Consider the following 25,706-nt stretch of genomic DNA (forward strand, 5'->3'; position numbering starts at 1 on the left):
AAACCAATTTCAAATATTCATGGTCACATGGGATGTAAAAGGGCAACATTACATAAAAACAGGGATGGACTCAGAAGACAGAGATACCTTCTTTGCACCAGTTCAATCGTCGAAAGGGAATCCTATTACAAAGGAAGGCCACTTCTGCTACAATGTGGTTGAGATCACATATAAGTGGGACCATCGTTCTTCAAAAGGCAGAGGAAGATCCCACCCCGCAACCTTCTACATTGATCAGTGAGCTTTTCCATAAACTAAAAATCCCAAAATCAAGACCACCAATCAGTCATATTGACCTATCCAGTTTTCCCAGCCCTGGCAATTTCAATCCTGGCCAATGCCAACAAAAATGCAATAATGTCTTTATTGTGCAATGTCTTGTTTTCATAAATACACACTGAAAGCAATAAAAGTTCTGGAGAAGGGACAATCTTTTGATCACTCATTTCTGAAACTAAGTTAACTACTGAGTGCCAAAATGCAAATACACTTGGACAACCGTACCACATGCGCAGGAAGGTACCTCTAGTATTACATCCTCTCAAACAGCTTGAGGTGGAGTTCTTAGTAATGTTTGCAAGTTGTATGGTGTGAGGTACCATCTATGCACAACTTTAAGAATGCTTTCTTTCAATGCTGTTTAACATCTACATGAAACCGCTGCGAGAGATCATCCAGAGGCATGGGGCGGGGTGCTATCAGTATCCTCATGACACCCACAGGTATCTCAGCGTCAACTAAGGAAGGCATCTCCCCTCTGAATGAATGTCTTGGGGCAGTAATGGGCTGGATGAGGAAAAACAGACTGAAACTGAATCCAGAAAAAACACAGATGCTGATTGTTGGAGGTCCTAATCCAGATATGGATGTTTGTCAACTGGTCCTGGAAGCGGTCGCACTTCCCCTAAAGGACTATGTCTGCAGTTTGGGGGTGCTCCTGAATCTTTAGCTCCAGATGTCAGCTCAGATAGATGCGACAGCAAGGAGTGCCTGTTATCAGCTTTGGTTGATACGCCAACTGTGCCTCTTTCTGGAACCTGAGGACATGGAAACTATGATGCATGCGCTGGTAACCTCATGTCTTGACTTCCGCAATGACTCTACATAGGGCTACCCTTCCACTTAGTCCGGAAATGTCAACCAATCCAAAATATGGCAGCAAGAGTGGTCATTGGAATATCTAGAGGTGTCCATATCACACCTATAATGGCTGCTCATTAATTTCCTGGGACAGTACAAGGTCTTGGTTATAACCTTTAAAGCCCTCCATGCCTTGGGTCCATCTTACTTACGGGATTGCCTTCTCCCATACAATCTGCCCCACACTTAGAGGTCCTCTAGTAAAAACTTACTGCAGCCAGCAATAACAAGGCTCTCTGCAGTTACACAAAGGACCTTCTCCCAAGTTATGGAACAGCCTCCAGAAGAGATCCGATATACCACCAGTCTTTAAGGCTTTAAAAATCTCATCAAGACATATCTCTTTCCAGATTAGCATTCCAGCAATCTCTTATTAATTGAATTGTTCAGCAACTGCTCTAACTGCTTTTGCCCTATTTTTAATAATTGTTTTCATAATTGTTTAAGAATTTAATTGAATTTTATTGTGGCTGGGAGGAATTGGGAGGGTTTGGGACCCAACAATGACAAGTTGTTATTGTGTTTTACCAGTGCTTTTACTGTTAGCCGCTTTGATCTGTTTTTAGAAGCCTTTAGAAGCCTTTGAGGCACCCTCGTCACGTGTGAGGGTTGCCTGGTGGGCGGAGTGCCCACACAGATGGCAACCCTTGCAAGTGATGAGGGTGCCACAACTGCAGCGCACCCACCAGACACGGCGCATAACGGTGATGTTGCAGATGTGCCACCTCCAAATGGGGCGGCGCAACTGCAACGTACCTGTGCCATCACTGGCTCTTTGGGGTGGTAGAAGTGCACCTCAAAAAGGAGCCGCTTCTGTGCGCTCCATTTTTGCTCTGCAACAGTACTGCTCAATTTGGTTGTTGCGGCACTTTTGCAGAGGAAAGAGTGGCGCCAAGTCGTTTTGAATTTATGGTGACCCTAAGGCAGACCTATCACAGGGTTTCCTTGGCAAATGTCTTCAGAATAGTTTTCCCATTGCCTTTCCCTGAGGCTGAGAGAGTGTGACTTGCCCAAAGTCCCCCAATGGGCTTCCATGGCAGAGCTGGGATTCCAAATCTGAATTACAGAGTCATCGTCCAGCTATGCTCAAACCACTATGCCACACTGGCTCCTATATTATGGACACCATTTCACTGGGCCATTTCATTTCATGGACTTGACCCAGCTTTCTCATCCACAGAGGTCTTTTTGCAAGCCCCCTTCTCCTCCATTTCCAGGCCCAGCTCCTTCTGAATGCCCTCCAACTCTCCCAGTTTGGCAGGGACCCCCCCCCCCCGGTTCATTCTTTACCCTCCCACTTTTTCAGCTGCTCTTCAAAGGCCACAGTTTCCTCCTCCTGCTGCCATTTCTCCCCTTCTTTTGAGCTCACTGCCATTGCTGCAAACTGAGTCCAAAGGGCAAAAGGAGTCTGCCCTCCATGAAGACAGCCAGGGAGAAAGGAGAAGAGGGCCCCTTCCCAGATAGGGTTGCCATAACCCGGCGGCCCCCATGCCATTCACGGTTTCGGGGGGCCCCTCCCGGTCCCGGTCCGGTTTGGGCCCCCACCCGTGCCTTGTTCCCAGTTTGGGGGCCCGCTCCGGCCATTGCCGCTGCCGCTAATGCGGCTGCTGTGGCGCCAACCCACCTCCTCCTCCGGCTCCGCCTTCTCCTCTTCCTCAGCGGCAGAAGCGCCGCCGCCATGGCGCCCCCACTGGGAGGGCGCAGGAGGAAGGGAAGCATGGCAGGCGCGCGCACGTGGAGGGAATCGGGGCAGGCGCACGCGCACGGAGAGAAGTGGGGCAGGCACTTCCCTCGGCCCGCGCGCACGCGCCTGCCTCAATTCCCTCCGTGCGCACACGCCTGCCCTCCTTTCCTCCCCGTGCCCGCGCCTGCCCCAATTCCCTCCGTGCGCGTGCGCCTGCCCTGCTTCCCTTCCTCCCGCGCCAGCAATGATGAGGATGAGGAGGAGGAGGGGGGAGAGGAGGAGGAGGAGGAGGAGGAAGGAGCCGGAAGAAGGGTGCCTGAAGGCCAGGGCAGAATTGGGCCAGAGGAGGAGGAGGAGGAGGAGGAAAGCTGAGTCTCTGGCCATTAGGTCTGCCTTTGTATTTTGGGGTTTTTTAATTATATTTAAAAATATGAAATACTTATTTTATTTAATTTTTTAATTTTTTATTATTGCTTTTTATTTTTTATTTTATTAATTTTTATTATTGCTTGTTTTTGTTTTATTTTATTAATTTTTATTATTGCTTGTTTTTATTTTATTTTATTAATTTTATTATTGCTTGTTTTTATTTTATTTTATTAATTTTATTATTGCTTGTTTTTATTTTATTTTATTAATTTTTATTATTGCTTGTTTTTATTTTATTTTATTAATTTTTATTATTGCTTGTTTTTGTTTTATTACATTAATTTTTATTATTGCTTGTTTTTGTTTTATTACATTAATTTTTATTATTGCTTGTTTTTTATTTTATTACATTAATTTTTATTATGAAATATATACACCCCTGCCTTGTTTTTTATTTATTTTTTCATTATTTTTTATTATTAAATATATGCAAGTGCATTTTTTGTGTATTTATGGTGCTTTGAATGCTAAAGAGTCTGCCTTTCTTGGCCAATTATAGTGGTGATGATGATGATGATGATGATGATATTGATATCAACAAGCCTCTGAGGCACGACCAATGTAACTTGCTGTGATTTTTACAAACTCATGCGCAGTGAAGAAAAACCACAGTCCCTTGCCCAAGGACACACTTCTGAGGGCAAGTACATTTCTTCCATCTAAGAATAATGCCAAAATGTCCTCCATTTTGATCATGCCTAAAATCATGCATTTATATTAACATTTTTTTAAAAAAACTCAATTTTTGGCGCGTCCTCTATTTTTATAAAAACGTGTCCTACATTTGAAAATGTTGCCCTACATTTGTCCTACATTTGTCCCGGTTTGGAGGTCCTCACTTATAGCAACCCTATTCCCAGAGGCTCAGGCAAAAGCAAAAGGCTGTATCCTCTCCTAGTTTGCTTCTCCTTCCTGAGAAACAACCTTGTAATTTTGATCATACTCTGAGGTTACATGGTTTATCTGGGATTACCCCCCCCAAAAAAAAAAAAAAAATCTCAAGGCCCCACAGAGTCTCCCAAGAAAGGAGAGGACTAGACACATAAAGAGACACACTTCCTTCCATTTGGCCCGAGGAGCCTGGCCTCCTTCTCTCTCTGGAGCCTCAGGAGAGAAAGAGAAGCCTCTGTTCAACTGGGGCCTCAGAGAAGGTTCTGGAACATTCTCCATAGTCACAAACAGCACAAAATGGCCCCAGAACACTAAATGGCTGCCCCTGCCTGAGTGCTTGGCAGTTGGCAGTTTAAGGCCTTCAGAGGAGAGAGAGAGACTGAGGGGAAGAGTGGAAGGGGGTCCTGGAGGGAGGGGGCCTTGGGAGATATTGTCAGAACCTGTTATTGAGATCAGTTATAATGCTGTATATATTCAGTTCCTATATAATCACTTCATGTATGTTTTGAGATATCTGATCTATATTGTTCTGTTAGCTGAGATGTTGGGGGGGGGGGTGGAGAGTATATGGGGAGAATATTAAAGTGGTGTTAGTTTCTAAGTGGGGCCCTATTAACTCCTTTGGAGTGTTGTTTTAGACAACTAGCTGGCTATGTTGCAAATGTCTTGAGTGAGGCTGGGTTGTGATGGGGACCTGGCTAAGTGTGTGTGGGGTGGGGAACTAGCAGAGGGGAGAAAGGAGGGGGCTTTTTGTATGTACAACGCTGTGTAAACTTACAGCGCTTTATAAATAAAGGTTAATAATAATAATAATAATAATAATAATAATAATTTTAAAAGTGTACATTTTTCTCTGAAGCCTCAGACTCTGCAAAAAAGTGTTACAGATCACTACTGCAATGCTCCCACAATAGACTTTCTACTTTTGGTATACGTTTGGTTGTGGGCCATTGATCAGAGGATTCCAAACCTCACAGATATAGAGCCTTCCTGAGATATTTGGTGTTCGCTTCCTAACAAAGGGGTTTTGGGCCTCATAAAGGATTTGGGTCAAAAGAGGAGGGGTCTCTAATAGGAGGGCCACTGAGACGACGATTGTCCCCCAAACGACGCCAAAAGTAGCTCCTTTGGGAGGTTTTAAAATCAAGTGAATGTACATGAACTGAAAAGATATAACCTTATAACTGATATTAATAACAGGTTCTGACACCTAGTGACACATCAGAGAGTAGTATAAGCCTTTTCTCTTGCCAATGGGGTTTACAGTGTATTCCCTGGACTGGATCTCCCAGCATCCACAGGGCCAGAGAGAGGAGGGTCCTGCCCTGAATAGGGCTGCCATCTCATAGGTCTTAGGCTTTGGGGATGTGTGCCTTTGGCCAGTGTCCGTGTGGCTGGGGCTCCAGGGTCCCTCCTGCCTTCTTCCATATTAACTGCAGGAGGAGCCAGTGAGGGTGGGGCAGGGGGTGGGTCTGCCAGCTCCTCTGCCCCCATTGGCCAGAATGAAGAAGGGGAGGAGCTTCTGCCTCTCTATTTAGGTCTGTGCGCAGAAGAGAGAGAGAGAGAGGAGCAGAGAGTTGGAAGGGGATAGAGAGACAAGGAGGAAGGAGAGAGAGAGAAAAGAAAGAAAGAAAGAAAGAAAGAAAGAAAGAAAGAAAGAGTGTGGGGAGTGGAGAGGAAGCAGAGGGACAAGGCCTGGAAGCGGTAGGCTTCACTGGTGCGCTGAGGCCTCCAACTGTCAAGCAACTGCCAAGGCTATTTTGTGTTCTGGCGGCCATTTTGTTCTGCTTGTGACTGTTGGGAATAATGTTCCAGAACCTTCTCTGAGGCCTCAGTTGAACAGAGGCTTCTCTTTCTCTCCTGAGGCTCCAGAGTCAGAAGGAGGCCAGGCTCCTTGGGCCAAAAGGAAGGAAGTGTGTCTCTTTTCTGAGAGGGTTTTCTTATTAGAAAGCTCTTCTCCTTCTGGGGAACATGGGTTTTAAAAGGGATCAGAAATGGGGAGGATAGTTTTAATACAAGCCTTATTATTATTCTTCAAAAACATTAGGTTTTGGCTTCTAAGAGGAGGCTTGTCCCCAAACAAGGCCAAAAGTGGCTCCTTTGGGAGGTTTTAAAAGTCCCCCAGTTTCCTTATTAATAGATTTTCAGGCAAGAAGGAAGGAGACAGACCAGAATAACTCATATTACCAAGAATGAAACAAACAAAAAGAGAAACAAACAACAACAATAATAAGGATTAGGCAGTAAAACAAATTACTTATTTTTTAAAGGAAAACCATTAAAAACAAGAATTGGGTGCTTTCTATCCTTTTAAAACCGACTCACGCTGTATCTACACTGCAGAAATAATCCACTTCGAAACCGCATTAACTCTCCTAGCTCCATCCTATGGAATCCTGGGATTTGTAGTTCATTGTGGCATCAGCTATCTGTCACAGAAGGCTAAGTGGCCCAAAGGTAAAATCCCAGGATTCCATAGCACTGAAAGGTTTAAGCGGTGTCAAAGTACTTTATTTCTATAGTGTGGATGCAGCCTTCTTGGGAAAGGGACTGATGCTGGGGAAAAGCACTGGTGAACTCTGGAGGTTTCAGCAGATGATTTATTTATGTATTTATGATGCCCTCATTTCACATCTAGCTACAGGGACATAACCAGGGCCCTCTCCAATTTCCCATCCCCTAATCCCCCACCACCCTAAGAAGGCATGGAGTATCTGTTGAGTAGGGGAGCTGAAGTAAATCTATGCTAAGTCCAGGGGGCTTTGTTTGGTGCAGAGGGGGGAAGGGGATGCCCATCTCTGCATTGGCCCAAAGGAGGCATATGTCACTTGCGTATGTCACCAGCAGGATGCTGTTCTTTGTGTCTTTGAGTGCTGCAGGATTTCTTGCCAAGCCAATCCTAACCCTGGTCCCTTTTCTCAGGAACTTCATCGCGATCCCCTTGTACACAGCGTTGGGACGTTGTTTGCTGGAAGTGACCAAAGTGCAGGGCCACCAGGATCCCCCTGCCCACCTGATGGCCAACACAAAGGCCAAGCAGATGGAGCTGGGCTCCAACAGAAAGAGGCTGCTGAGGGTTAACAGCTCTTTGGTAAGTTACCATCCTGACTGTTATTTTCATCTGTGTCTGGGCTGGATCACGAAAGCAAGCAAAGAAGATACTGTCCCAGTTTGGCAGAGAGAGTCTTGGTTAATCCTCTGTCTCCTCATTTTTTCAGGGGCTTAGGAAATGTCCTATTTCACTCTCCTCCTCCCATTTCCTCCTTTCTCCTCAGGTCAGTTCAGTTGCTGCAAAATTTGTTCCAAGTTCAAAAGATGTGTGCATCCCATCAATTCAAAAGTTGGGATCGGGGAGGAGAGAAGGGGGCAGGGTCTTGCCCTTGCCAGGAGTCTGAGCCAAAAGCAAAATGCTGTACCCTTTCTCGCTTGTGTGATCGTTATCATTAACAACTTTGGCCATCTTGACCCCCTTCTGGTGTTGCTTGTCCACATGTGTGTTGCTTTCCCCATCTGTGAAATGCTGGATGATATGGAAGAATATCTCTGGGCTTAAATTGAGGGTGGGCCCAGTGGCCCTGAAGCTCAGAGTACTCCCCAGAACTGTTTTTTAAAAATGAAATTTGCCTCTGAAATTAGGTGAAATATGGCTAAATGAAAACTAATATACATGTTGGAATAGCCAGTATGTTAATCAATCAATAATATTCCAGAAATGGCCGAAATTATATTGTTTATCATATTGTATATTATATTGAAAGGATTCGAGACAAACTGGATCTCAAAGGCTGTAGCTTTTTGCTTTCTTGCAGAATTTAAAGTTTATTTCCTGGACTGAATTCTGAAGTGTTGAAATAATATTTGCAATGCACCATGTGCTTTCCTCCCCTTTTGTTTAGTCACTCTCTGGATCGGGGCTATTTTCTATTGCAGGTGACCTTTGCGGATGTGGCAGTATATTTCACTGAGGAGGAATGGAAACTGTTAACGAAGAAACAGAGACTGATGTACAGTTATGTGATGATGGAGAATTATGGAAATGTAGCCTCTGTGGGTAAGGAACCTGAATCCATTTCACTTTCTTTGAAGACGGAGGGCCCTTTCATAATTCACTGTCAGAGTGCTATGATTCCACTTTAGAATTATAAAATCAAAGAGTTGAAATAGACCACAAGGACCATCCGCTTCAATCTTCTGCCATGCAGGAATAGACATTCAAAGCACCCCCGAGAGATGGCCATCCAGCCTCTGTTTAAAGACCTCCAAAGAAAGAGACTCCACCAAACTCTGAGGGAGTATATTCCACTTTTGAAGAGCTCTTACTATCAGGAAGTTCCTCCTAAGGTTTAAGTGGAATCTCTTGTCCCTGTGGCTTGCATCCATTGTTCCATGTCCATTAATTTGAAATTAATAATAATAATAATAATAATAATAATAATAATAATAACCATAATGTGATGCCACCATGCTCTGATGCAGCATATTCCACTGTTGAATAGCTCTTATTGTCAGGAAGTTCCTCCTAATATTTTGGTGGAACCTTTTTTCCTGTGGCTTGTGTGATAGAGTTTGGATTTATATAAATTTTGGGTACCAAGCGATCAAAAATCATGACCCCTGACTGACCCCATCACAGCCGCCATTATCCCAAAAGCGAGCTGACCACGTAGCCAGACAAGCCTAGCAGGCCATGGCTAAAGCAGAAAGGTAGATTTAAACCTTTAAAACCAGTTCTGGGAGTTGCCATTGTCGCAGGCAACCTGAATGAGGACAAAGGAAGTTTGCCTCACCTATTGATGGTATTAAGTACCCAGCCATCTACATAGTAGTCTTCTCCCAAAGAAGAGGCAGACTCTTTTGTGTATCCATTGTTTAACTTTAGTCTTAGTCAATAGATAGCCATGAAGACCTTTGTTCTGCAGGTAGCTATAGCCTGAGGATACGTTTCGCAGTATAAATAAGACCCAGATTCCAGCCCTCCTTTGGGCTTTGTGAGCTACAGTTCCAAACCTCAACTCTGTCGAGCAATCGCTCCGGAGCTCTCTTGGGCACTGTGCCCTGCTGAAATCACTTGGGCAAGCCAAAGCCCACTGTCTCTTTCGGGCCTCTTGTTAGCTTAGCCCGCTGGAACTTAGCTCCTAGCCATCGCGGTTGCCGCTTGCTTTCTGTTCCCCGCTGTCGTGTTCACTTACCAACATCCCTCACATCTGTCGCTTGGAGAAGACTCCTAAGGTAAATATTTCAACGGTGCTTCTATCCTTTCTCCTTTACTCCCAACTCTTCCCCTCCCTTGCTTTAGCATTGAATGTGCGTGTGCGTGTGTGATCCCTTTTTGGTTGTGTGGCTTTAATAAATGTTTATGTTTTATTTGCAACTCTTTGACATTGCAGTCTCTGTTTCTTGGGGTTGGACTATATGACCTCTGGTATACACATAGGGACCCAATCTGCTGCATGCATTGTTAGGACACGCCTCTTGTAAATTTGAGCTAATTAAATTCCCCTGATTCGATCCTTCCTAACACTTGCGTCCATTGTTCTGTGTCCTTTGCTTTAGAGCAGCAGAAAGCAAGCTTACTCCATACTCAGTATCTCTTCAAATACTTGAACAGGGCTGTCATATCCACTCTTAACCTTCTCTTCTCCAAGCTAAACATACCCAGCTCCCTAAGTCATTCCTCAGAGAGCATGGTTTCCAGACCATTCACCATTTTGGTTTCCTTCCTCTGGACATGCTCCAGTTTCTCAACTTCTGTTTGAATTGTGGTGCCCAGAACTGGACACAGGATTGTTGCAAGTGAGCCCTGACCAAAACAGAGTAGAGTGGAACTATTACTTCCCTTGATCTTGACACTATACTCCTATTGATACAGCCTAGGATCACATTGGCCTTTTTAGCTGCTGCATCACAATGTTGACACATGTTCAACTTGTGCTCTACTACCATTCCTAGTTCCCTTTCACATGTAATTTAATTGTCATAACAACTTCCTGTGGAATCTTGGAATTTCTAGTTTTAGTGAGGCACTATTGTTCTCCACTTTGTAAGGATTCTCAGTATCCAATCCTAAACTGCCAATTCTGGAATTTTGTGGGAAGGAGCCATGGAGATGAATGCTTTTTGCCCCTAAATGGTCCTCAGCCCATTCCTGAGCATGTTTCTTGGCTTTTGTGGCCCCTCTTCCAGCCTTTTAAGGCTCTGGAGAGGCTTCATGAGAAAAAGGCCTCCCTTGGCCCTGCAATAGCTCAGAGAGGCAAAATGGCCTCCACTTCCACAAAGGGATGCTGTGGTATATTGAAGGGCAAAACATTATACCATATTTTTAGGCAACACAATTTGGGATTTCCCCTGAGATCCCCTGGGGTCCAATGTGACCACCCCACTTCCGAACAGTAGGCCATCTCTGTCTTAGAGATGCCTTAAGGTTGTTTTAAGGCTCATCCCTCACACTTGACCCTCACTAATATCAGAAACCAGGTCCCAGACTCCTTGTTCTGCCTTTCCTAATGCATTAGTTGTATAATGATTGTCTTGCCTTTCTCAAGAAATGAGCCTCAAAGTGTCCCTTTTATGCATCACACTCTGTGGGTGTGTGTCTGTGATAGAGAGATGGAGGCAATGTGAAAAACAGAAAGGCAGGGAAGAGATGCTGAAGGTCAAATGGTAAAGCAGTGCAGATGGGCAAGAGGGAAGGTTGGAGAGCGGAGGGAGAAAAGGAAGGGGACCAGGCCTCTGGGATCCAGGAGGGGAAGGCAGGAGCAAAGCCAGGATCACCTAGCTTGAAAAACACACAAAGCATCACAAGAAGTAATTTGTATTGTAGCAATAAGGGTAAACATCAATCCATAAAATGAAATCCTAAACCTGGCAGGTAAAAATTGTCCCAAATAACTTCGAGAAATATAGACTTAAAATAGTGGCTTTGGCACAGTTGCTTAGAAAGTTGTATCCTAATCGAGTATCTCCCAAGCTGAGTTATATAACATTTCAAGCAGAATACAAGCTGCACATGGCGTGTTTATAGTGTTTATAGTGGCAACCCACTCATTAACTTCAAACGTCTAAAATGATTCATATAAAACAGAACAGTCAAATGGATATAGTGCAGAAAACACCGTATACAATCCTATTGATTCCAAAATGGAAGTTGTATAAAAATGTAATAGCCTGACTCTGGGTCATAATTATTTCAAGATATTACATGGGTGTTTCTACATCTGTTCCAAAAAAAATCTGCTACAAATAAACGCAGATGCACAATATCTGGCAACTTTAACAGTTACCTGCTCCTAATAATACATTTATTTGCAAGCTCTCCTCTCCAACTTCCATCAACTTCACCATCCCTTGTACACACAACTCTAATCCACACCAATCCACATGTGAGCTGTATACTGTATTGGTTGTGAGTCATCTCCTGGTGCCACACAGCATGAAGGGACCTCTGCAGTTAGCTTCCATCATGCCTTGGTCTCTGACTCAGGACTTTATGGCAGTCTCACAGGATATAATGCCACTTGCCAATCGAACTATTTCTCCACATGTTTAATAGAATATTTTTGCAACATTCCTTTTTCTGACTATCTGCTTCCAGTGATTCCCTTAAGTCCCCCTCCAATCTCTTCTTTGTTAACTCCTATAAATAAGGATACAATTGTTCCATGGATTTAGGGGCATAAGTAGTACGGTCATCCTTGGGTTACTAGCAGAAACTCTCTTAATTTAATCTCTAATAAGGAGGGGTTAATGAGGGCTAAATCATGGGTAACACCCTCCTCTCTTAACACTGATTTTCAGTCTTATCTGTCACTGTGCTTCTTTACAGAAAAACATTTGAGTCATGAGAGAATCCACACAAGAAAGAAGTCACATAAATGCCAGCATTGTGGGAGACATTTTGCTTACAAGTCAATCCTTGTCATGCATCGAAGGGTCCATACAGGAGAGAAGCCATACAAATGCCAGCATTGTGGGAAATGTTTTTCTATGAAGTCACACCTAGTGATACATCAAAGAGTCCACACTGGAGAGAAGCCATACAAATGCCAGCATTGTGGGAAATGTCTTTCTCAGAAGTCAGTCCTAGTGACACATCAGAGACTCCATACAGGAGAGAAGCCATACAAATGCCAGCATTGTGGGAAATGTTTTTCTCAGAAGTCAGTCCTAGTGACACATCAGAGAGTCCACACAGGAGAGAAGCCATACAAATGCCAGCATTGTGAGAAATATTTTACTTCAAAGTCACACCAAGTGAGACATCAAAGAGTCCACACAGGAGAGAAGCCATACAAATGCCAGCATTGTGGGAAATGTTTTTCTATGAAGTCAGTCCTAGTGACACATCAGAGAGTCCACACAGGAGAGAAGCCATACAAATGCCAGCATTGTGAGAAATATTTTACTTCAAAGTCACACCAAGTGAGACATCAAAGAGTCCACACAGGAGAGAAGCCATACAAATGCCAGCATTGTGGGAAATGTTTTTCTATGAAGTCAGTCCTAGTGACACATCAGAGAGTCCACACAGGAGAGAAGCCATACAAATGCCAGCATTGTGGGAAATGTTTTTCTATGAAGTCACACCTAGTGGTACATCAAAGAGTCCACACTGGAGAGAAGCCATACAAATGCCAGCATTGTGAGAAATGTTTTACTTCGAAGTCAAACCTAGTGACACATCAGAAAGTCCACACAGGAGAGAAGCCATACAAATGCCAGCATTGTGAGAAATGTTTTACTTCGAAGTCAAACCTAGTGACACATCAGAAAGTCCACGCAGGAGAGAAGCCATACAAATGCCAGCATTGTGGGAAATGTTTTTCTCAGAAGTCAAACCTAGTGACACATCAGAGAGTCCACACTGGAGAGAAGCCATAAAAATGCCAGCAGTGAACTAACATTATTTTTGTAAATAAGGAATACAAAAAATATATTTGCAATCCTGCTGTGCTAAGAAAAGGCCCTTGTGATTTTGTTTTTCTGTCCATATGTCTGTTTATGTTTTAAAATTGTATTTTGTTAGATTTAGGTTTTAATTGCTAATAGAATAGACAATTGTTTCGGGTTGTAACTTTGGCTGGGGATTGTGGTTCGTGGTAAAAGTTAGCTAAATGGGGGGCTGGGATTTGTTGCAGTTGGTTAGAATAGTTTTGGGAAAGATAGCGTTTGGAATTTGTGGGATGTTGGCTGAAGAAAGTGGAGGCTGATATTAACAGGAAGGTGGCTAGTTTCTGGGAATGGCAAAGGGGGGCTTGTTACCTGTGGGGCCTAGACTGTGGGAATTGAAGGTGGGGGCTAGGTTTTAAGAGGGTGGAGTTTTAGGTTTGGGGTTTTTAATGTATTGTTTGGATTGGAGTGGGCAGTTCTGACGTAAACGCTGAATTTCTGACTATGTGTTCTCAATAAAATTCTTTGTTGTTTCAACAGACTGGACTCATTGGTGTACAGAAGTTCTGCATTTGCACAAAATTTACCCTTTCTTCTCTCCTCAGCCATCATCTCCATTCCCAGCTATAAGAACAGCAGAGGCAAACACACATACATTTATATATATGTATATATGTGTATGTGTGTGTATTATATCTACATACATACAGTATACATAGACTTTATTTCCAATGCAGAGCCTTCCTTTCTTGCCTTTCCTGGGCTCCATTGTGGCCTCTTCGAAGTGTCCTCAAAATAAGGAAGGAAGGGGAGGTTGCTGAACCCCTGGCACACTCCTTCCCTTCCCTCAAAGGCCGCCAGTGGAATAAACAGCAGGAGCAGTAAAGCCCTGGTGATCCCCGCGCATGACCAGAAGGGGTCTTTGGATGTATGTGTGCATGCACAGTCTCAGCCCTAAAGCCATTGCTGCCCTCACACTCTGTTCTGAGGGAAGGAAGGATGGAAATGAGGGGAAACCGTTGTTTGTTCAGAGGAATGGCTGGAATGTCTTCGGGGGGAGGGGGGCTTGGGGATTATAAGAAGAAGGAATCCCCTCTTCTCCCCCCAACCAAAACACATGGTGCCTGCCAGGTCTCCTCTCCCTCTTTCCTTCCCTGCCCCTTCCTCGGGGGATTCCTTGGGGCCCTGGTACTTGGGGGTTATCATGAGAAGAGAGGGCAGGGGGGACCATTGGAGAGAGGCATGACCATGGAGGGGGGTCCAAAGATAAAAAGGGCTTTGAGGAGCCCCCTCCATCCTGGAAAGTGGGGCAGAGGAGAGGCCCTCCCTTTTGATGCCTCATTTGGAGAAGATTTTTGTGCCAAATAAAGAGCACCACACAGCATAGGCTTCAATAGCATTGGAAACAACATTATTTGGGGGGGGGGGGAGTTTTCTCTGGGGTCTTGGGGGGAGGAGGGGGGAATCTGGGACCTGACTCAGGCACTCCCCCCCCCCCCCGAGAACCCATTATTAGAGCCTTCCACAGCTCACTGTGATGCTTTAAATGACCATTTTGCAAATAAAATCTCTCAGATAAGAGCCAACTTGGATGCTGACATTATTGCTGATGCTATAGGTGAGGTGTCCAGTGACTCTGTGAATGGGATCATCCTGGATCAATTTAAATCTGTGAGTACTGAAGACATGGACAAGCTCCTTGGAAGTGTGAAGAAGACAACTTGCCCTCTCAACCCTTGCCCTTCATGGCTAGTCATCCAAGGAGGAGATGCACTTAGGACTCACCTGAGATATATCATAGATGCATCTCTGAAGGAGGGCTATTTTCCATCTTCCATAAATGAAGCGGTGGTACAGCCGCTTCTGAAAAAGCCCTCCCTAAATCCCTTGGACATGAACAAATACAGACCGGTCTCCCATCTTCCATTTCTAAACAAGATGATTGAGAAAGCTGTTGCTCTTCAACTCCACGTGGTCTTGGATGAAACAGATTATCTAGACCCATTTCAAATTGGCTTCAGGATGGGATACGGAGTCGAGACTGTTATGGTCGCCTTAGTAGATTATCTCCGCTTGAGTATGGACAGGGGAAGTGCAACCCTGCTGGTGCTTTTGGATCTCTCAGGGTCCTTCGATACCATCAACCATGGCATCTTTCTTGAACGTCTGAAGGAATTGGGGACGAGAAGGCAATGCATTGCAGTGGTTCTGGTCCTATCTCTTGGGCAGATTCTAGATGGAGAATCTTGGGGATAGTTGGTCCTCTAAGAGGGAGCTTAAATCTGATGTTCCTTAGGACACATAAACATGAAGCTGCTGGGAGAGATCATCTGGAGACATGGCATGGGTGTTATCAGTATGCTGAGGAATCCCAGATATATCTCTCCATGTCCCGGACTTCAGCGTCAACTAAGAAAGGCATCTCCCCTCTGAATGAATGTCTTGAAGAAGTAATGGGCTGGGTGAGAATAAAACAAAATGAAGCTGAATCCAGATAAGACAGAGCTGCGTAATGCTGGAGATCCTAATCCAGGTATGGAGGTTTGACACGTGTGATCCACCTGTATAAGGGGTCACACTTTCCCTAAAGGACTATGTTAGTAGTTTGGGGGATGCTCCTGGATCCATCACTCCAGATGTCAGCTCAGATACATGTGACGGCGAGGAGTGCCTATTATCTCCTTCAGTTGATATGCTAACTGCACCCAGTCCTGGAAGCTGAAGACCTAAACACTATAGTTCTGATCTTAATTTTATTTCATTATATTTATCAATTATTTCTATTAACTGATTTTCTGAATATATCTGCTCACCTTTTTCCTCAAATAATTTTTCAAAATATGTAGTGAAAGTATTTTTAATTTTCCCTTGTTCCGTTATGATTGTGTTATTTTGTTTAATTTTAGTTATCATTTTCTTTTCTCTCTCATTCTTTAATCTATTAGCCATCCGTCGGCTTATTTTATTAGCATTCTCAAATTGATTTTGCTTTGATCTTCTTAAATTTATAGCTATTTCCTCTGTCATTTTTTTCTCTAATTGTTCTTTCAATAGTTTTATTTCATTCATTATTTTTTTATCCCCTTTTGTTTGTTGTAGTTTTTGTTCTCTAATTTTAAATTCATTCCTAATTTTTTCCTCTTTCTGCTTTTCTCGTTTTTTTATTTCCATTGTTCTTTGTATAAATAGTCCTCTTACAAATGCCTTACTAGTATCCCATACAACCTTCATTTTTACCTCCTTTCCACTGTTTTCTTTAAAAAACATCTTTAACTCTCTCTTTACCTTATTTACAAATTCTTCGTCATCCTCTTTCATTCTCTATCCTATATTTTTGTCCCAATTTATATTTAATCCCAGCTCTATCATATTATGATCCGACATCGTCCTTGGCCAAATTTCCATTTTTTTCTCTTTAGTAACCAGTTGTTTCATCACGAAAAACATATCCAACCTTGAGAAGGATTTATGTGCATCTGAATAGAAGGTATACCCTCCTTTGTTCCCATTACAATGTGACCAAACATCTAACAAATTAAATTCCTCTTTTAAAACAAAAAACCTCTTGGTAATTTTCCTTGTCTTTTCTTAATTACTTTTTTCTGGGATTTCCTGTCCCAAATTGGATTTAGAACTCCATTGAAATCTCCTGTCAAGATTAATTTGTCATTATCAACTTCTCTCTTAACCTCCGCCAAATTTCTATAATAGGGTTCCTTCTTCTCTAATGGCCCATAAACATTAATCAGTACATATTTAACATTATCTATCAAAATCTCCACACACAAGAATCTACCGTCTTTATCTTTCTTCTTTATATATCCATCTTTTATTTTTGTTTCCTGTAAACACAATCAATCAAAATTATTCTTCCCTAGATACTGCATTACATGCTTTCTCTTTCTCTCTTGGCTTATTCCTTTTACATTCCACGAAACTATTTTAAGCCCCATTTTCCTTTTAGAGAGGTTCTTATGTCTTTTATGTAGACTTTCCTATCTCTCCTGAGTAACCCTCTTCTGAGCTTTTGTTTCCCAAATTGTCAGTATTTACCTCCTTAATCCCTAGATTATCTCTCCTTCCTTGCCCTTTTCTCTGGGTCTTTTCTTCTCTTTGTCCATTTACACTTTCTCCTTCCTTCTTGTCCCTTTCTTTATTTCTTTCTTCTTGCTCTCTGTTATCTCTGCTTAATCTCTCATAAAAGGCTTTTGCTTGTTCTATTGTACTTATCCTATATCTCCTCTGATGGTAATGAAAGATCACTCCTTCTATCATATCCCATCTGTACAGTATCTCATTCTTATTGCAAAAGAATATTGTTAGGAATTTATATTCCTGTCTCTTTCTAATTATTTGCAATGGTAAATCCTTATAAATTTCCACTATTCTATCTTCCACAATCAATTTTTTCTCATAATTTCGTTGCAATATTTGCTCTCTCATCCTTGAGCTTGTAAAACATACCGTAATGTCTCTGTCCAATTTCCTTTCCTTTGCTATCTTTGAGCTAAGTCTAAATATCTTATCAATCTGTGCCTCCATCAAATCCTCCTCAATATCCACATATTTTGCCAGCATAGGTATAATTTTGTCATATATTTGTTTGTCTTGTTCTTCTTTAATTTCCCTAATTTTAATTGCCCTTTCCCTATATCTGACCTGCTGCAGAAGATTACTCTGTTGTTCCCTTAATTGAGCCTTTTCCAATTCTTCTGTTTTTTTTTCCAGGCTTTCCGTTCTTTCTAATACTTCCTCCACCGCCACTTTCACTCCTGATATCTCTTTAGCTAAGTTGTCTATTCCCCCCCCCCCCCAATCCATCTAGAGGAAAGGAGATTAAATGATGGTCAGAAAGTGGAAAGTCAGGTGCCAGGTAGTCAGAAATGGCACAGTTTGCAGCAAGAACCAGGTCAAGACAGTGACCAAGAGAATGAGTTGAAGAGTTGGAGTGTGGTTGGAGGCCAAAAGAAGCCAGGAGAGAGTTAAAGCGAGATGTTGTCGGGTTATTGGAATCATCAACGTGGATATTAAAGTCACCTAGGATCAAAGTGGGGACTGAATGTGAAAGAAAGAATGTCAGCCATGATTCGAAGTCTGAGAGAACTGGGTGGCAGAACCAGGAGGGCGATAGATAACTGCAACACGGAGCTGTAGAGGAGAAAAGAGTCTAATAGGATGAAACTCAAAAGAAGAGGAATGATAGCTGGTGGGGAAGATAGAACTTGAAACTGTTAGATAGCAAGGTACCAACCCCTCCTCCTCGACCCTCAGGGCGGCTGGAGTGGGTGAAGGAGAGACCACCAAAAGAAAGGGCAGCAGAGGTTGCAGTATCATGGGCTGGGAGCCAGGTTTCTGTGAGAGCGAGGAGGTTATAGGATTTAGAGAGAAAAAGGTCATGAATTGCTGTTGCTTTAGGGGCAGCAGAGCGGCAGTTCCAGAGGGAACAGAGGAAGGGAAGCAGGGAGACAGGGAGAGGCCGAATGGGGATCAGGTTAGGAGAAATGTGGGGAGCCATGGGAAAGATAGGATTCACTGCCCAGTGATTAACGGGGGAAGGTGTGACACAACAGCAAGGATGACCCTAGCAAAAACAGCAAGGATGACCCTAGCAAAAACAGCAAGGATGACCCTAGCAAAAGAATGGAGACAAAGGAAAGTTCTTGAAGTAGAGGAAGGCTGTTAGGACTACTTGATGCATTGGAAGCAGATAAACCCACAAGGATCTTACAGAAACAAAACAAAACTAAAATGTATAGATTGATAGAAGACTGGGATAAAGTGCTGGACTATATCAAAAAAGAAAGGAAGACTGAAGGGCAAACAATGGATAAAGAGAAAACAGACACAGCAAAGAACATACACTTTGGAAGTGTTTTAGTTTGTTTGTTGTGGAATCTGAGGTTGGATGTATGGTGAGTTTGGATGTCATTTAGTATGTTTTACAAGTTTTGTCGCTTGTGAATATTTGTATTTGTCAAGTCTTTTAATTGTATCTGTGTTTTTGTTGTTGGTCCCATAGGTTTTTTTCCCCTTTTACCAATAAAGTTTAAAAAAGTACAGAATCCTGAAATCTAGAAAGCATATCCAGGAGAAGGTTTTTTTGGCCACACTGCAAACAACAACCTCCAAAATCCACAAAACTGTGATACCTTTCTCCTGTTTGATGTTTAACACCTTTTCCCAATGAAGAAGCCAGTTGAGCTAAAAGCTTGTTTTATCTATTTTGTGCATTTTGGTTGGCTACTAAAGGTATCCCTGTTTTGTGGATTGTGGGTGTGATTGTGGTTTGCTGTATGGTCCGGCCAGCATGGCAACCTCTGGATATGATCCCTAGAGTAGGAATCCCTCTTCGTCTCATGGCTGTTTGGGGCTTTTCTCCCTCCCTCCTCTCTGCCCCATAAAAGTCAAGGGGGGACTCGACTCACCTTTGCGAAGGTCTCTTCCAAGGGGCTAGGACTCAGAGACATAGGTTCAATTTGCATTACAGAAATAGTGCACTTCAACACTGCTTTAACTACCATGGGTCAATTCTATGGAAATCTGGGATCTGTAGGTTTGTGAGCCAATCTCAGTGAGCTCTGGTGTGAAAACAGACTACAAATCCCAGAATCCCATAGCACTGAGAAATGGCAGTTAAAGCGATGTTGAACTGCATGAATTCTGCAGTGCAGATTCAACCATAAGCCATGTTATTCAGGAATATCAGTATCCTAAGGGATCTTGTACCACCTTTGAGACTAACTGAGTGAAAAAAGTTGTAGTATATGCTTTTATAGAGTTGCGTCTGGAGTTTTGTGGAAGAGAATCATGGCAACCCTAGTAGCCAGAACCTTCTTTTGTCCTCCATTTTGGGAGAGGAGAGAGGGAGGCCGAATGGAGAGCTCCCTGGAAAAGAAGCCATGCCTGTCCAGGCTGAGAGGCCAGAGACCTAGGAGCAGGGCCTCTGCGGTTGGGGAGGAGTCGCTGTCTGAAGCATTGGACCTTCTGGGACCTTCCTTTTGTGCCCATGGAATACAACTGCTTCTTCCCACCAAGAACCCAAAATAGTCCTCTCCGAAATCCCTTTCTGGGAGCATTGGTGAACTGCCCTGGGCCCTACTATGTTGCAAGAAATAAAAATACACATTTGAAATAATGTAAAACAGCTCATGCTTAAATAATACATGCCTTAAAAGTGACACCAGATTCTCCCCATCCCACCCTGGGCTTCCCTTTCAGGTTAAAATGTGGTGGGCAAAGCATGACCCACGGCTCCATGCATCAGGGACTTCTCTGTAACCCACAGCGGTCAAAAATGTCTGGGGTCTTTTCGTGATCTTGGGATGTGAGGGGCATTTCCGCCATATTTGTGGGACCACTGGGTCAATATAAGGCCATAAGATGAGGTGTCCTCCGCTCGCTTCCCAGAAGCATGGCGAAAAGGTCCCTCATGTTGATGTTGATGCTTATTTTAACCAATTCTATATTATATTATTGCCTATTGTTTTATACATATTTTGTAGATTGGCAGGTTTTATTTTTATTTAACTTGATCATTTGTATGTACAGCACTGTGTACATTTACAGCGCTATAGAAATAAATGATGATGATGATGATGATGATGATGATAAAGTTGCACTCTCTCAGCCTCAGAGGATGGCCATGGGAAACCCACTCTGAAGGAACCTGCCAAGAAAACCCCTTCAGAGACTCCCATAAGGTCACCATAAGACCTGGAAACAACTGGGAGGCAGACCCCAAGAACAACATTGGGAAATAGGCGCAAGCCTTGCCTTGGGAAAGTGTAATGACTGGGCTCCAGTCAATGGAGGTCTTCTTCAGGCAGAAAAGGGAGGTTTATGCAAATGCAGAGTGACATCACTGCTACGGAAGGCTCTCTTGACCAATCAGAGAGCAAGATAAAGGTTCTTCTGGAAGCTTCCGTGACAAGGAGATATAAGGCCTGAGAGACCAAGAGACAGTTGGGGGAATTGTGTCGGTTGGAGATCGAGAGAGAGAGTTAAAGAGCGGATCTTGGAAGTTAGGCTCAGAATTGGATGCTTAGGTTTATTTATTTCTTTAATAGTTTGTATGAATTGAACATTATATATTTACAAATATTGTACCTGCAAGATTCGTAATATCTTGTATAACTTATATTTCAGTTATATTTTGTTATTTATTATAATCATCTCCTTAGAGTATCTACTACTCAGGCAGACCCAGCCATTTTCTGTTCCGGCATCCATTTTATTGTCTACTTGTGACTGTGGGGAATAATGTTCCGGAACCTTCTCTGAGGCCTCAGTTGAACAGAGGCTTCTCTTTCTCTCCTGAGGCTCCAAAGTCAGAAGGAGGCCAGGCACCTCAGGCCAAAAGGAAGGAAGTGTGTCCCTTTGTGCCTCTGGCCGTCCATTTCGGGAGAAAGGAAGGAAGGAAGGAAGGAAGGAAGGAAGGAAGGAAGGAAGGAAGGAAGGGGTCTGTGGGGGTCTGAGGAAGAGGAGGCAGGGGACTCAGGGCTAGTGGGGAGGCTGGGCTTTGGGGGCTGGGAGAGAGGTGGGAAAAAGACCCTCCCTTTGGGCCCTAGCTGGGGAGGGTCCCACTGGTCCTTGCCTCCCCCTTTGGGAAAGGAGACCCCCTCAGCCCCCTGGACTCACTCCTGCCACTCATTCCTAGAATGGCTGGGACTCAGAAGAGTTTCCTAGGCATTGTCACCTTCTGCCCTCCATGGCCTTTCCCCATTGCCTTCTGACCTTTCCCCATTGCCTTCCCTCCCTCAGCCCTGAGGACCTCCTCCTCCTTCGCACTCAGAGCAACCCTTCTCTACGGCTGAGGAGACGGCCTCTGACCCAGGGAAGCTCCAGCCATAAAGGACTGCAGAAGAGGCCTTTCTGGGGCTGCAGGAATCAGGGTCTTTGTACTGAAGGTAGGCCTTTATTCCTGGAGCTGGAAGAGGACTTTTGCTTAAATGTTTCAGTCCAGGATTGTGTGAAAGGGTTGCAGCTGAGAGACTGAGCCCATGCTTTGCAGGCATAAAGCCCCAAATTCAATCTCTGGCAGCATTGTCTTCCCAGAAAGTGGAAGTGAAGTTTCCAGACCCCAGAGACACAGTGCGCCAGCGAGTCCGTTTTATGCGGACTGTGTGTCTATGTGGTGTTTACTAGAGTTTTGTGAGGTATTTGTTTCACTGGGTTTATATAATAAATTTACTTATGTCTTCACTTCCCAAAATGAGCATAATCCAGGATGCAATCTTCACTCATAAACTTATACATTTATAGATTTTTGTTGTATAAGTGCAACATATTCAGCAGTGTGCATATTTTTAAAAAATATACAAGGAAAAGTGAAGAAATTGTGATATTGACAATAGATCCGTTCAGAAACAATGCACACAAATGTACATGCCTCAATTTCTGTGTGGCTTTAGCAAGCAGAAGGAGGAGGTGCATACTTCATGCAACTGCTACGACTGACACACACAAACACACACTTTTTGTAATTGTCAATTTTTAAAACGCTCTGATCTTTTTGGAAAGGTGGTAAATACATACATAACTCAGCTCCCTCCTGCCCCGAACCAGATCCTGGAACCTTCTAAGGCCTGCTGTGACTTATTTAATGACTTCTTCGTGGATAAAACTTCTCGTATAAGCGAAGGTCTTAACGCCGACATTCAGGCAGAACCTAACGTAGAGGCGTCCAGGGCCTCCGTGGACTTAGTTAAGCTGGATCAGTTCGAGTTGGTTAATACCGAGGATGTGGACAAGATCCTCGGAAGCGTTCGGAAGACAACCTGCTCTCTCGATCCCTGTCCCTCGTGGTTAGCAGCCCAGGGGGGACCGGTTGTAACCTCATTGTTGCACCGGATAATTAATACATCTTTGAGGGAAGGGCAATTTCCATCTGTTCTCAAATTGGCCGTGGTAAAACCTTTGTTAAAAAAGCCCTCCCTCGACCCCCTGGTGTATAATAATTATCGGCCTGTTTCACTGCTGCCATTTTTAGGGAAGGTGATCGAGAGGGCGGTTGCAATCCAGCTTCAGGGGGTCTTGGATGAAACGGATTATCTGGACCCATTTCAAACTGGCTTTCGGGCAGGTCATGGGGTTGAGACGGCCATGGTCGCCTTGGTCGATGATCTCCGTCTGGGCATCGACAGGGGAAGCGTGTCCCTGTTGGTGCTCTTGGACATCTCTGCGGCTTTCGATACCATAGACCATGGTATCCTTCTGGGACGCCTGGCAGAGGTGGGGATCGGGGGCACTGCGCTCCAGTGGTTCCGGTCCTACCTCTCCGGGAGGTCCCAGATGGTGCAGCTGGGAGACGTGTGCTCCGATGAGAGGCCCCTTAAAACTGGGGTCCCTCAAGGGGCCATTCTGTCTCCCATGCTATTTAACATTTACATGAAACCGCTGGGAGAGATCATCCGGAGACATGGGGCGCGGGGTTATCAGTACGCTGATGACACCCAGATCATTTTCTCTATGTCTCCGACTGATGCAGTGACCGAGGATGGCGTCTCTCCTCTCGTGGCCTGTTTGGAGTCAGTAATGGGCTGGATGAGGGAAAACCGACTAAAGCTGAATCCAGAGAAAACGGAGGTACTCGTGATAGGTTCCCCTGGTCCAGGAATGGCGGTGGTTCCACCTGTCCTGAACGGGGTCACGCTCCCTGTGAAGGACTCCGTGCGCAGTCTGGGGGTGCTTCTTGACTCGTCCCTTCACCTGACTGCTCAGGTGAATGCGACGGTCAAGAGCACCTGTCATCAGCTTCGGCTGCTTCGCCAGCTGCGCCCATACCTGACCCAGAGGGACCTTGAAACTGTGGTACATGCCCTGGTAACCTCGAGATTGGATTTCTGCAATGGACTCTACATGGGACAGCCCTTGTACCTAACCCGGAAGCTTCAACTGGTGCAGAACATGGCTGCAAGGCTGGTCACTGGCACGTCCAGGGCCAGCCATATAACACCGGTTCTAAAAAACCTCCATTGGCTGCCCATTTGCTTCCGGGCGCAATACAAGGTGCTGGTAATGACCTATAAAGTCCTAAATGGCTTGGGCCCAGGCTACCTGAAGGACCGCCTCTCCCCATACATTCCGCCTCGCACCCTCAGAACATCTGGGCAGCAACTCCTTAGGGTTCCCGGGGCGAGGTTATCCTCCACTTCTAGGAGGTCTTTCTCCATCGCCGCCCCGGCCCTTTGGAACACGCTGCCCTTAGAGCTCCGCTCAGTCACCTCCCTGGCCCAATTCAAGCGGGAGTTGAAGACCCACCTGTTTGGCATCGCATTCCCCGACTAGTCCTTATAAGCCCCCCCCCCCCCGCCATATGACCGCACAGGCAATGGGTACCTAACCTAGGGGCATTTGATATTTGTTATTGTTTTTCTTTTTGCGCTGATTGTATTTTTAACATTGTATATTTGAAACTTTTATGTAATTTTTATCTCTTGTGAACCGCCCTGATCTTTGGAAGGGCGGTATATAAATAAACCATTTATTATTTTATTTATTATTATTATTATTATTATTATTAACACAGCAGTTAAACTCAGAGATTTGTCTCATTTGGAAAAATGAAATGATTATTTTCACCAGTGTCTAAATGAAAAAGGGGGCGAAATGAGGGGAGGTTGTGGATCAGATCCATAAAGTAATACAGGTCTTATCCAGCCCAGGGGCCAGAATTTCTCCACCTGGGATATAAATCATATAATCATAGAGGGCAATTAAAATGGTGAAGGGTCTGGAAACCATGCCTTATGAAGAATGGCTTAGGGAGGTGGGGATGTTTAGCCTGGAGAAGAGAAAGTTAAGAGGTGATATGATAGATCTGTTTAAATTTTTGAAGGGATGTCATATAAAGGAGGGAGCAAGCTTGTTTTCTGCTGCTCCAGAGACTAGAAACCGGAACAATGGATGCAAGCTCCAGGAAAAGAGATTCCACCTCAACATTAGGAGAAACTTCCAGACAGTAAGGGCTGTTCAACATTGAAACAGACTCCTTCCTTGGAGTGTAGTCAAATCTCCTTCCTTGGTCTTCAAGCAGAGCCTGGATAGCCATCTGTTGGGGATGCTTTGATTGAGAGTTCCTGCATGGCAGAATGGGGTTGGACTGGATGGCCCTTGGGGTCTCTTCCAACTCTACGATTCTATGATTCTGTGTGGCAAGAACAGGACATTCCCAAGCCAACATGGCCAGGCAATAGTGTGGAAAATGGGCAATCTCTATGTGGGCAAAGACACTCTCAAAATTGTGACTTCTCTGCATGCAGAAGGCTGCCATGGGAATTGGGGAGGAGGGCTGGATCCCATGGAAGGGGGGCAACCAGAGAAGAGAGAGATCCTTTCCTGCCCTGCCTGACTGGGGGCCTCCCTGGGGGATGGACGGCAACTGGTTTGGCCACTGGGAGAATGAGGGGCCATCAGGCTAGACAGCCTGACCCAGCAGAACCCTCTATGCTCCAGTGTTGCTCCAGGTGGAATAGGCTACAACTGGCCATTCACTGACCCAGGTATTACCATCGAGTTGTGGAAGCCATAACACATGACCATTCCATGCCTGGTGAGAGTGTTTGGTGTAAGGTATTGGAGATGCATCCAGCTGTGTTTCTGTAGCCAGAAGCAAAACAAAGACATTTTCTTCTGAGGGTCACTGGGGACCTTTGCAGGTTTCAGCAGATGATGCCCT

At 44.3% G+C, this 25,706-nt stretch overlaps 2 protein-coding genes across 2 annotated transcripts in view; both read left to right on the forward strand.

Annotated features, from left to right (window-relative positions):
* LOC149290483 (uncharacterized) overlaps nt 1–25,706 on the forward strand; it is a 426,035-nt gene that overhangs the window by 226,939 nt on the left and 173,390 nt on the right. The gene's annotated exons all lie outside the window — the stretch shown is intronic.
* LOC149290490 (uncharacterized) lies at nt 1,797–22,174 on the forward strand. Its single transcript, XM_089489306.1, has 4 exons — nt 1,797–1,892; nt 8,075–8,195; nt 11,967–12,866; nt 22,071–22,174. The coding sequence occupies exons 1-4, from the start codon at nt 1,797–1,799 to the stop codon at nt 22,172–22,174; spliced, it is 1,221 nt and encodes a 406-aa protein (XP_089345432.1).

The sequence above is a fragment of the Sceloporus occidentalis genome, unplaced genomic scaffold (genome assembly GCF_023333645.1).
Source record: "Sceloporus occidentalis isolate IW3139 unplaced genomic scaffold, rSceOcc1.0.p SCAF_39, whole genome shotgun sequence".
Lineage (NCBI taxonomy): Eukaryota > Metazoa > Chordata > Lepidosauria > Squamata > Phrynosomatidae > Sceloporus > Sceloporus occidentalis.